Genomic DNA, 13,743 nt, shown 5'->3' with positions numbered 1-13,743 from the left:
TTAGTGAAAATACGTTATTAAATCTGTCCCTGTTAATAAGCATGACTAAGCATTTTTGTTTGTTGTTATTGCTCTCTCTGCTGTGATTAATCTTTAATTTAATGTTTAAATTAAGGCTTAGGTCGGGGGTCATGGTAGGTTTGGTACTACTGAGAGGGGACGTACTGGAAAAGTTTGGGAACCACTGAGTCGTAGAGGCTTCATCAAGAAGTTAATGGCTTTTCCGTCTGTGGAAGAAAGTTAATGGCCTCCGTCTTTGGGGTCAAGTTATTGGTCTTTCTGTCAGTGGCAGCAACTTAATTGCCCTTCTCTCTGTGGTGGCATGTTAATGACCTTTCTGTCTGGGGCGGGAAGTTAATGACATTCTGTTTGAGGAAGCAAGTTAATCGCCCTTCTCTCTGTGGTGGAAGTTAAAGGCCCTTCTCTCTGTGGTGGCTTGTTAATGGCTTTCTTTCTCTGGAAGCAAGTTAATAGCCTTTCTGTCTGAAGATACTAAGTTAATGGCCTTTCTGTCCGTGGTAATGGCCTCTCTGTCTGGCAGGTAGTTAATGGCCTTTCTGTTATGTGGTGGAAAGTTGGTGGCCTCCTGTCTTTGCAGCCTAAGTCAATGTCCCTTTTGTTTGTGGAGACAAGTTAATGGACTCTCTGTCTGTGGCAAGTAGTTAATGGCCTTTCTGTCTGTGGAGGCAAGTTAATGGCCTTCTGCCTTTGCAGTCAGGTTAATGGCCCTTCTGCTTGTAACCTTTCTGTCCATGCAAGCAAGTTACTGTTCATTCTGTTTGTGTAGGCAAGTTAATGACCCTCCTGCTTGTCGAGAGAAGGCACAAATAGTGAAAACCAAATTTACATTTCTGTGTGATTATTAACGAAAGTGCTTCAAGAATCTGGACTTCGCAGACTCGTAATATATTTTATTTATTTATTTATTTGTATTTATTTATTTTTTGTGGTCTGTCTGTATGTTAGGTGGATTACATAAGAGCTAATGAACAAATGGCTTCACTAATTTATCGAACACTTCCTCCTGTTTCACAGAACAAATGATTATTGTTTGTGCGTATGGGGGGTGAGGGGCGGCGGGGAGGGATCCCCGTCTAGATCTAAATCTGTTGTTTTATTGCTTTGTTCACTATTAGTTGTTACTGACGTTTGTTATTTTTTTTTTAAACGCAGCTTCCCGTTGTTTGCGAAAAGAATGCGTGAATTATGTACAGCACCTGGGTTATGATATTAATCACTTCCTACTATTTGTGATGGAAAACGTAAATAACAGAGTATTTCGGTAATGATACTAATTGCATTCGGTGCTGGTCTGCAGTCTCTGAATTTTACATAGCAATTGCATGTGTAATACTTCTAGAACACACTGCAAACTTAATCTTTATAGTCTGAACTTCTGTAATGGAAGTTATTTTGTTCAACAACGAATACATCCTAATTCATCATAACTGGCTTTTGGACCTCATTACCACTGACTGTTAAATGCACCAGGCTAGAATACGAGGATTTGTTGGAAGTTAAAAACGCTCCTGTTGTTTTCAATTGAATATAGAATTTAGGCCAAAGCCCAAGCACTGGGACCTGTGAGGTCACTCTGCGCTGAAATGGAAATTGACAGGAAAAGGTTTGAAAGGTGTAATAGGAGGAAAACTTCGCAGTTGCACTATGAATCAAGTGTTAGGAGAGGGTGGAAAGTAAGATGAAGAGAATATGAAAGGAGGTACAGGAAAAGGAACGAAAGTGGTTGCAGCCAGGGGCCGAAGGTACGCTGCAAAGAACTTTAAGTAATGCCTACAGTGCACCGCATGAGGTCCACTGAAGGCACTACCCTCCTAGGGGGCTGTTGTTTTCACAAAGCAGGAATATTAAGCCTACGCTCCAAACCCTTCTAAGTCAGCTTGCGACAGGCATGGGTGTATACACCTCGTGCAAGTGTAACATTATAATACTACTTAGGTGTGTCCTATGGTGAAGCATGGTGGCACTGTTTTAGGTACAGATCACAGCAACAGTGATGTCACTGAACGCTACCTTGTGGACTCGACTCGTACTCACGTTCCATAATCTAAACGAAAACGCTTCTCAGAAGGTACTACATGACTTTCCTTCCCTTGTCCCTTTCTCTCTTCACCTGGTGGAAATTAAAGGTTAATTTATACCGCACAGCATAAAGTGAGAATAGAAAGCGCCCCTTCTCCCTGGCTTTATATTTGATATGGTAACGTTAACGTAAAGTTGCCCCACAAAAAAAAAAAAAAAAAAAAAAAAAAAAAAAAAAAAAAAAAAAAAAAACTTTTGTTACATTAACAATTACAAGAATAAAATAAAGTGTCTGTTTAACATTACATGCACAATAATTCTGCCTAAATCAGTTTTATTCTGATAAAACATCGCCTTCATGAATGTCAGATTACAGCAGATCAGCCAACCCCTAGTCAGTGTGTGTGTGTATATATATATATATATATATATATATATATATATATATATATATATATATATATATATATATAGAGAGATGAGAGAGAGAGAGAGAGAGAGAGAGAGAAGAAGAGAGAGAAGAGGAGCGAGAGAGAGAGGAGGGAGAGAGAGAGAGAGAGAGAGGAAACTAACGTAATTCTCCAAGCGGGGTCACCATTGTTTGCAATACTTTAATAACCTAACTTACGTTTTCAAATGTCATGGTGGAATTGCAGTGCGCGTATTTTGCAACGGGAACCCCGTCTGGAAAATTTATTGATTAATTCTTTGATCCCAAAGGTTAAAACCGAAAACACCCAATCTTAATGAACTTGAAAACGGAACGTATATACTTTTCAGCAAAAATATCCGAGGAAGCAAATTTAAAATCATGTTTGCGAATAATATGTAACAAGCTTTTGGTACTTTAAAAGTAGTCACAACAGTTGAGACGGGTCCATAGTACACTTCACGCGGTGCACTGCAGGCTTTACTTAAGGATCTTGCAGCGTCACTTCGGCTCCTAGCTGCAACCCCTTTCACTCTTTTTACTGTACCTCCATTCATAGTCTGTTTCTTCCATATTCCTATCCACCCTCTCCTAGCAGATGTTTTATAGTGCACTAAAGAGGTTTTCCTCCTGTTACGCCTTTCAAACCTTTCTGCTATGTTTTCATTTCATCGGTGAATGATCTCATAGGTCACAGCGCTAGGCCTTTGGTCTAAACCCTATGTTCTATATTCTAAGACGGGTCCAAGGGGTACACAGCCCTCTTACCTGGTGAGGTATAATGTTGCTCTACAGGTACAGTTAGGATGTACTTTGGAAGTACATTGGTATGCACAGGTAAGCACATATAGACCCCTAACCTACTTTCTGATTAGGAAAAATAAAAACGTAGGTAAATATTGCCAACCGGCGTACCGTTACGGCTAGCGTATAAATAAACTTTTCCTTCGAAATAGCGACTCTTACGTTACGACTGGCGAAAAAAATAACCACTTACGTAACGCGAAACATCAGCTTCCTGGGCAAGTAAACAAATAAAAACTTGTTTACTATCACCAAGGACATTCCGTTTTCTACTGGGAGGGTAAAGAAATATAATACAAACTAGAGTAATAGCATAGATGTAATATGTATACATATGTGGGTTAATATACGTGTGAATATACGTGTATTTATGTATATATAATGTATATATATATATATAATATATATATATATATCATAATGTTTTTACACATATGAATATAAATATGTTTCTATTTATACAAACATATACAAATGTATATAAACACGTAAATGTTTGTATAGGTATACAAGTATCAATATGTTTATATATATACAAACATATTTATATAGTATATATTTGTATATACATTATATATATATATATATAATATATATATATATATATATATATATATATATATATCACTGCAACGACGGAATTGATTGCCAAACAGGCGCCTTAAGAACATTTCCTCCAGAAACGTGCAAATGTGGAATATGTTGCAACAGTCGCCATTTCAGTGCGACATATTGCAAATATAAAAGTCATAATGTCGTTAAAAGCCCCACTTTCAAAAACATTTAAAGCCGGAAGTCTTGCGTGGGAAGCCCTCGAGGAAGAACAAAAATGAAGTGGAAGAACTATTTTCAAGATTTGCTTTGTTTCTATTCGGCGTCTCTTATCTTCTCCGCTCACACACTATTACTTGAAAACATGGCAATGTCTGGCCGGTTGTATCTATTTTTTGGTGCATTGTCATAACAATTATTTATCGTCACTATATTTGTCTCTGGTTATATATGTCTGACGCTGAAACATTATTATTATTAATATTAATTAGCAGGACGCTGACCTTCTCGGATAGTTACATGTCTTATTGAAAAGAATGGCAGACTTAACCAAATTTATCTTATAAAAAAATTTCTCCACTTTTTCTGATAATTATGAGAACCGAATTATCAGAAAATTAGAGAAAAAAAATCTTTATAAGAAATTCAGTCATTCATTTACACAGAATTATTAAGCAACAATTTTCAATTTAAATTACGAAGCCGAAGACTCAAAGACGAAGTGAATTGACGAAAAAGTGAATGAATTTCAGAACCGAGATAATAGCGTTATTGCGCTACAGATGCCACCAATATGAATACTGATGTATCAGTCAGCCAGTGATCACCATTGTTAATACAACTCGTAACCTTGGCTAACTTAGTGCTACTGTTACTACTAATAATAAAACAGACGACCACGGCTAGTACTGAGACTTTTCTGACACCCGCTTTTAAAGAGCTAGTACTACTACTACTACTACTACCACCACCACCACCTCTTCCTCTCCCGTCACTAAATCTTAAACGGCGGCAACGTCTAAAGGATAAACAACAAAAACAATAACAGTAGCTACGACAACAACAAGGCAATGCTTTCAGTGCGCTCCTCCCAGCCAAGGAATAAATTCTTCCGCAAAGTATGCCAACGTTTTCTCTTAAACTCTACCGTCTCGTCCGCCGATGCCTTTCTACCCGCCGAGGGAAAGTTTTTTTTTTTTTTTTTTCCGTAAAAAACGATCGCTTGTAGGCGTCCCTCTGCCAGTCCATGAGGCCTTAGTGTGACCGACGACGGCCCCCTCCTACCTCCTAAACCACCCCTAAAAAGATGCGGTGTGGGGGGGAGGGGGCCAGACGGCGGAAAGAGGAACAAGTTAAAAATTCGCAGAGGCGAGTCACTGAGCTACCTTACTTAAGTAGGCACCACCACCAGCGCTTTAATTAAGGACTGTCCTCCTCCTCACCCACACCTACGAACAGCCCCTACCTCCGTTGGATACAGATAGGCGAGTGAAAGAATCTTATGAAGGATGTTGGCGTGTTGGGGCGGCCGAGAAGAGACGAAATGTTTCCTCACTTCGTTCGTTCGTTCATTCATTCATTTGTGAGAGAGAGAGAGAGAGGAGAGAGAGAGATAGAGAGAGAGAGAGAGAGAAGAGAGAGAGAGAGGTCAGTGCATGACATTAGTATACATGAGGAAAAAAGTTTGCTTCGAAAGGTATAAAATTTTTCATCATTTAAATCGCCATCTCTATTTGTTATTTCCTCTCATATGTGCACGTATGTATGTATGTATGTATGTATGTATGTATGTATGTATGTATGTATGTATGTATGCATAAAATTTCCTGTCATCAACATACTAACAATTACACTGAAATCACAACTGTTAAAAATAATTTTAGGAAACTAGAGCGGATTTAGATCAAGTATATAGCAATTATCCAGAGAATGCTCCACATCCGAAACCGGTTTTGGCGACTGAGCAAAACCCGGTATTTCTCAACGCTTGCGTTTCTCGAAATCCAGACTAAAATAGGAAGAAGTATCGCAAAGAAAAAAAGGTGTAATCTGGTTTTAAAAGAGAATAGTTACTTGCAGGGTTGCGTGGTAAGTTGTTTCAATATAATTATGCCGCTGCAATTTTAAAAGTCCAATCAACACTGTGCGCGACATACGCCCTACATGCACATACCTCATTAAATAAGTCTGTGCTGTATGTGCATGTGACCAATTTTCCAGTACGCTGGAGAAAAGTTTTATTACTCTAGTAACCGCTGGATTGTGCGGTCGAGATCTGAATGAAACCACCTTGACTCTTCTTGGTGCCCTAGGCTTACTACTGATTCTGCTGCCGGGGGCAAGTCTCTCTCTCTCTCTCTCTCTCTCTCTCTCTCTCTCTCTCTCTCTCTCTCTGCTTGACCCATTTTTTTGTTTCTTAAATTTTGCAGCTTCTTTATAGTTCTCCCCGAAAGACCTAGAGTCTTCTCATGACATTTACTACTGCAAAAAAAAAAATAATAATAATAAAACGACTTCGACACTATTACTGAATCGGTGTCATGGATTGAACATACGAGGAACATATATAAACGTGTGGACACGCACGACTGTAACTCCATATTAAGATATTATTAAACACATTAATATAGAACGTTAGCAGGCATTAATCGAAATAAAATAAAAAATTTATCATAGTGGAAGCTGTTGTAATAGTAGGTTGGGTAGTGTACTTCACTTTACTACAACGTTGCGCTGTAATAAGGTTGGGTCTACACTGTTCTTGTATCAATATCCGTTTTGCTGACCTTTATAATGTGTATTTTGAAATAACGTTTGCTGTTTTTGTCAATACTAGTATTATTCAAAATAATGTCAGTACCAAATAAAACAAAAGTTAAGCGGTTTGGGTAGCTGAAAGTGAAACAACGGTGGAACAACCAAGTAGTACCATACCGTTAGTCATAAAAACCAGCTCGTCTAACGCCAGTCTCTCTCTCTCTCTCTCTCTCTCTCTCTCTCTCTCTCTCTCTCTCTCTCTCTCTCTCTCTCTCTCTCTCTCTCTCAGTGCATTGGAGAATGCCCCAGTCACGACGCGCGTTACGGTCCGCTAGTCCGTAGATATTTTCGAGTATTCTTTTTTATAAGAATGAATCTCCCAAGATGAGTTACTGTGTCACTTGATATAGCAATCTGATGTCATCCGACGAACTTCAGATGTCATTTCATATAAAAGTATGATGAAGCTACGCGAATTTAGAAGTCGCTAAAGAACACCCTAAGAATAGCTTGGTTGTTACGCAACACAGGAAATTGAAGTCCCTTGGTGTACCATTTTGCATGTCAGTCTAACATTCTGATGTTGCTAAAAACTTTTGGATGTTTCTTGGCTTAGCAATTGGATGTCACTACGCAAAACTATGGGTGTCATTTTATTTTGATGTTATTTTAAATATATAAAGGATTCAGAGCGTCACCAAACACATTTTGATGTCAATAAGTTCATGTTTATGAAGCCACTAAACAATTTTCTTTTTTTTTTTTTTTTTTACTGATAGTTGATGGGTGCTAACCGTGGTAGGGAATAGTTTAGTTTAGAAAGTTCAGTATTAGTAAGAGTAATGTAAAGTGTGGTTTATCCACAATTCTATTTTATTGGGTAAGGGTACAATTTTTCTAACTATTAACATAATACAATAATGATTTTACATTGTATTATCATGGTGAATTGTACAGATTACATATTTTCAAATTGATTTCTTAATAGTATAATCATATTTAATAAAAGTTCCAATTTTCTCATATTGACCTTAATTTTAATTATCATAGTGATTTTGCATTATATCTGCATAGTATACTCTACATATTACTTTTTCACAAGATATTTTCTTAAAAGTATAATAGTTAAGGTTCATCGCGATGAATATATGAAGATACTCTTCTCCACCATCTATTATTTGAATGCCACAAGTAGTACAGCTTTTGACGCTAAATAACATCATTTTTTATGTCGTATCAATTTTGTGTCATATAAAACTTTTTTTTTATTACAAACATCGCTTTTTAATACAGCTAAACATTCTTTTATGACATCACCAGAATGATTTATTTTACTAAACTTGGATTTTTCTAAGTGGCTGAACTTGGCATTTTAATGTCCTTAAAGTTATAAGGATGGCATTGAATGCCATCCTTATAACTTAAAATGTCATTGAATGTAGATTTTGGATATTTCTTAACGTAAGATTTGTCAATAACATATAATCTCTTTTTGAAGGCACTAAACACAGCTTCTCACGTCAGTATAAATAGTTGATTAGGTTCAAAGCAGTAATAATGACATTTTGATGTCACTAACACTTTAGTCTTAAGTAATGTTATACGGTTTTTCTTCTTCAGAGTTAAACAGCATAACCATTTGTGATCACACTCTTATCTTTACGAAGTCATTAAACATAGTGCGGTGGCATCTAGCTGTTTTTCTCTGTTACTTCTTGTAACAATTTGATTTCAGCTAACAAAGCCTTTTGACATCAATCAAGATTGTTTGTTAAGTCAGCTGTTGCACAAGGAGTTTTAGTCTGGCATCTTGATACAGCTTAGCACTGTATTTGCATCAATAGGTTTAGACCTATGACGTCATTAAGAATAGCATTTTGACGTTCGTCTTGCACATGGCTTTTAAAGTCATGAAACCGTTAATGCTCACACCAAACATCCCATAAAGAATTCACTAAATAGCTTTTATATGATACATCAAGCTACTCTTTGGTGGAAGGAAAAATAAATTACACTCAATTTATATATATATATATATATATATATATATATATATATATATATACATATACATATATGTGTGTGTGTGTGTGTGTGTATATTTATATATAATTATATATATATATATATATATGTATGTATATACACATATATAATTATGTCATTTTATTTTTCCTTGCACCAAAGAGTAGCTTGCTGAAATTTCCTATGCTTTTTAGATGACGCAACTTCAGCTCTCATAGCATAATTCGTGTGACGCAGGATCGGTAAGATATTTCCTACAAATAGAACCTAATAAAGGGTCTTAGCCGTGGCCATCCAAAGGTTTAGCCCAACGACCTTTCATGGATTCCTTTATCTCTCATCGCCCCTAAAGGCATATATAGAGTACTCATAACTATTCTCATAGTTATTATATTTTTCAGAGGTATAATAATATCCCTTTGCCCATTCTTTCATTTTTGTTTCGCGATAAGATTTACTCCTGCTGTGTAACGATACTCTATTTATTTAAAATAGCATTTCATAAAGTGATTATGCTGAATGAATATCAATATTCAGCCTTGGGGAATTGGTGTTACAAAGATGCATTGTGTTTTAATTACAACTAATGACAAAGTGCTCAAAATATTATCTTAATGCTTCAGTAAATTGAATATAGAATAAAATGACAAATGAGGCATTATTTAAATAAAAAAATATATGCTTCAAACGTTTTAATTTCTTTTGTTATCAATTCCCGAAGTCCCAGTCGACCTCCATGGCGTTTATATCCCTTTCGACCCTTGGAGATATATCGACCCCATAGCTCCCTTCGAATCGACTACTTCTGAGACCCATGTTATAGACCTATGGTATAATATGTTAATGATAACAATGGTATTAAACAGGTAAATACTAATACTAAACAGGTATATACTAATACTAGTCCTACAAATCTCAAGGGCAAATGGAAGACGCGAATAAGACCCGTAGTTTTTACACGGCTTGCAATCCCAAGATAAAACTATTCCTATTGATCTTTAGGTGACGCAAATAGTTCCTACAATAGCGATTAAAAAAAGATTCACGCTCTATGTCATATTTCCTGAACTGCATTCTCGGACTTGTTAGCAGTGGTCATTAACAACATTACTGCTGCTACGCTAGTACCTAATACGCTTAATAATAATACACCACTGCATATTGAAAGAAACAATAGTTAATTTCATAATACGTAATAGTAAATGTATTTGACTATTCTCACACCCATGGTCTAGAACAAATGTTGCATTCCTTGCCGTCATAAACCACGTGATACTAATTCTCTCCTACACAGGCCATGACTAACCGGCATCTCTCTCTCTCTCTCTCTCTCTCTCCCTCAATGTAGCTCCGAATTTAACCCAATCAGACAGGGTGGTATCCCAAGCTTCCCGCATTGTAAACGGCTAAGTTAATCTTCGTTTAATAATAGTATAAATTAAATTATTTTTATCAATTACTGTTCTTATGATTATTAACAAGTCTCGAAGATAAAAGAAGGCTAAATGACGATAAACACGTCAGAGATAGGCCAAGATCTACTTGAAAAGTGAAGAAAACGACGAATCATCATCAGTTACCTTTTTTTAGACCGTGTCAGCAACTGTGGTGTTTTGAGGACATTTTCATTCTTCATATTGTCGAGATGGGTGGGGCCAGGTCAATCTGCATCTATTCCTCGGGAGCGTGCGTCCTTGTTTTAATTTTAGTTGGAATCACACCGGCAATGGAAGAGGGGAGCCGTTTAAGAGCAAGCCTCCGTCCGTATCGCACATTTTCGAGTGAGCTTTCACAAGCACGTTTATAGATAATCAAAAACCTTTTTTCCCGAATTATTTAACCAGTTCATGTTTAGCCAAAGAAAATGCGTAATCCGCAGTTATTTGTTTATGATGTATGTGCTAGGTTTGTGAACGAAATAAAGAAACTATTGAATAAAGAGATTTGATGATGAAATACGTTGTACACGCGTGGGAACACTGAATCAGACAACCTCTTCCCGCCACTCCACTTGCAATACTGACAGGATGGCAGGGCCTCGGCAGACTGACTCGGCCGAGCAGAGCCAAGCCAACTTCTACGGAGAGAGAGTCAGGGTTAAAAGAACCTACCATTCTCTTTCTTTCTTTCGCTCGCTCATTGGAGCCTCTGCCTCTTTCGCCAGACCTTTATAATCGAAGTTCACATAACTGTTTTAGTCCTGCTGCGTTTTCTCTCGAACGAAACCTGCTTTGATTCCGCCCATTAACAAACGTACTTTGCTGGACATGGCCGATGTGTTCTGACACATGTTTTAATAGATTCGTTTTGTTTACATTCGTGAATATTTCATTGGCTTTCGCTCAACCAAGTCTCCTTGACTCATTATAGTTGTTCTCGCGAGCTTCCCGGCTACCCACAGCTATGCAGATGGAATGCGTTCAAGAATAAGCACAAATTATTTGCTTATTAACCGACATAATATTCATTTGTTTTAGGCGCATTTTTTTTTCTTTTTTTGTGGGGGGGGGGGGGGAAGGGGGGGGGGGGAGGGAACAGCTTTACGGAAAGGTGCATTTATCTATTTTATTTTTATTGTTCTCACATATATTCATGTTAATTTTGTAATGCTGCATTAAGCAATCTATTTTTAGTATAGTAGCTATTATTGTTGTTCTGCCTGCTGGGACCGTCTATTGTTAAAACAAAAACGCTGAAATACTAGATTCGAGAGTACAGAAAACGCACTGATATCTCCCACATATATACTCCAACCGTGGGATCGTAGATGAACCTCAAGTGTAGATTGTTACCACAGCATTAGCCACTCTATGCACATATACAGAAAGGCTTCATCGCTTACACCTCTTATCATCCAGCGCGCACTCTATCTATCTTATCGTACAAATATTTTTTTTGTGTTTTTTTTAGCTTACATCTTCATAAATCTTAGTCGAAAGACCAGGATGAAGGGAAATACAATAAACTACATGATATACATTTCATAATGTTTGTGAAGGTGAACCAATGCAAGATTACCTCTGGTTTGATCTAATCAATGCATGGACCAATTTCTTTTGATGCGCTATGGGCTTCCCTGCCGACTAGAACGCATTCAGGCATTGGGTTAAATTTCCTTTAACTTAATAGTTTTCTATTGATTTTGGCTTTCCCATAATTTATGAATATCCATCTCCCCCACTTTCCATCGTTATTTCATCTACACTCGGAATTTTCTTTATTTCCATTACGTATTACTTCTAACTTTACCAGGCCATGACTACTAATATTTTTCCTACAACTTTACTCTCAAATCGATCAAATCTTTTGGCTGTAGTTTCATTGTCATACCTTGACCAATGTCCGTATAACAATACAGATAATACTACATATTTTTGTACAATCTTTCTTTTGCGTGTAATTTCAGTCTGTTTGATATCCAAATATCATTCGGTTTACTCAATGTTTGAGTTGTCTTTTTCAGTCTGTCACTGAATTCCAACTTAAGAGAACTTGTACGGGATATCTATTCTTGAATATCTGAAAGATCCAACCTCATTAATCATTAATCTTTTCGCCATCTGTTTTCTTTAGATTTTTCCTGGGTTAAATATGTAATGCATTATATCAATATATATATATACATTATATATATCACCAAATAGCCGCACAACGTCACTTTATAATATAATATTATATATACAGAAAGGGAGAGAGGGAGAAAGAGAGAGAGAGAGAGACCATGTGCTTTACTTCACACATTCCACGGTAACCAAGTCTGAAGTTTAAGCTACACAGTGCACTAATTGCTTTCGCAATTTACATCATGGGGTCTTCTCTCTCTCTCTCTCTCTCTCTCTCTCTCTCTCTCTCTCTCTCTCTCTCTCATACGTATATACATATATAAATACAACACTCGAGCGAGTAGCCGTGCAAACATGACAAAAGCCGCAAAAAATGGAGAGAAGCAAAACACAAACATCCTATAAGAACATCCAAAACCTGAGACCTGAGTTATTAAGGCCAGAGCCTTTTAAAGAGCAAGAGAACGTCGTCTCTTTCCTTTTCCGTTCGTTAACCGACTTTCGGAAACGCTGTATTGTAACCGGAAGAATGTAGTAACTCACGACTCTCTTCGTGGGTGTTCCACACTGTTATTGGTTATTGTCTACTGTTTATTTTTTATACTTATGTATACATTTTGATTTGTTTTCATTGCCTTATACATTATGTACCTACTCAGTGAAATGATGCCTTGGAATAGTCGGGAGAAAGTTGCTTTAGGCTACCAATTATATTGGGCTGATTCTCAAAAGTGCAACTCCGCGTCAAGTATGTAAATAAACGCACAAAATAAACTAATAAATAAATGTTAGACTAGACCTCTCTTTAAGTGTCGCATGCATCTTCCATTTCAGCAGCTTTTCCATATTTGTGTAGTTTTTACGCGTCCGTGTATTTACGTTAATCCCACTATATCTTTCTTTGACTGAGTTGTATCAAAATCTCTGTCATATAAATGAAGCAATTCCCATTTTAAAAGGGAAGTCATTTTAAGAAAAAAATTCAGCCCTAGACTTATTTCAAAGGAATACAAATCAGCCACAGACTCATTTGAAGTAGAAAACATTCACCCATACACTCATCCGCGTTGTAACCTTATTGATATCGACTCGTCTCGCGATTCCACTTTTGTGTCAGTCTGCCATCTTGGTTTTCCCTCCACAGTTGCTAAGAAAAATCTGTTGCGTCATTTTTACTTATTTCTTCTTATATCTTAGGCTTATTAAATGTAACACGCATTAGGAATGGCTCTATATCTGTGTTGTCAATTTTACTTAGCTGACCTCTCTCTCTCTCTCTCTCTCTCTCTCTCTCTCTCTCTCTCATATATATATATATATATATATATATATATATATATATATATATATATATATGAATGTTTCTTGTTTTACTGTAATACAACAGTATAATATGAAGATAAAAGGCCCATAAAACACTATTTGAACGTTCCAACAATATATTTCGAGTACTTCCTTCTGTGCTCTTGGTCACTGGTAAAATATGGACATAAGATGTCTTACAAGAGTGTATATGCGAAGCATATGCCGGTGGGACAGTAATCCTCTATTGGTGACCCAGGAAGGATGGGA

The 13,743-nt window shown here is 36.9% G+C and overlaps 1 protein-coding gene across 1 annotated transcript in view; it reads right to left on the bottom strand.

Moving 5' to 3' along the window:
* Positions 1-10,690, bottom strand: part of LOC135225686 (uncharacterized) — a 39,017-nt gene extending 28,327 nt beyond the window's left edge. Inside the window, exon 1 of the mRNA XM_064265034.1 lies at positions 10,189-10,690. Within this exon, the coding sequence (XP_064121104.1) occupies positions 10,189-10,244 (56 nt within the window). The 5' untranslated portion in view covers positions 10,245-10,690. The remainder of the gene's footprint in view (positions 1-10,188) is intronic.
* Positions 10,691-13,743: the final 3,053 nt, after the last annotated feature.

Source organism: Macrobrachium nipponense, chromosome 13 (genome assembly GCF_015104395.2).
Source record: "Macrobrachium nipponense isolate FS-2020 chromosome 13, ASM1510439v2, whole genome shotgun sequence".
Taxonomy (NCBI): domain Eukaryota; kingdom Metazoa; phylum Arthropoda; class Malacostraca; order Decapoda; family Palaemonidae; genus Macrobrachium; species Macrobrachium nipponense.
This window is presented reverse-complemented; position numbering and strand designations above follow the sequence as displayed.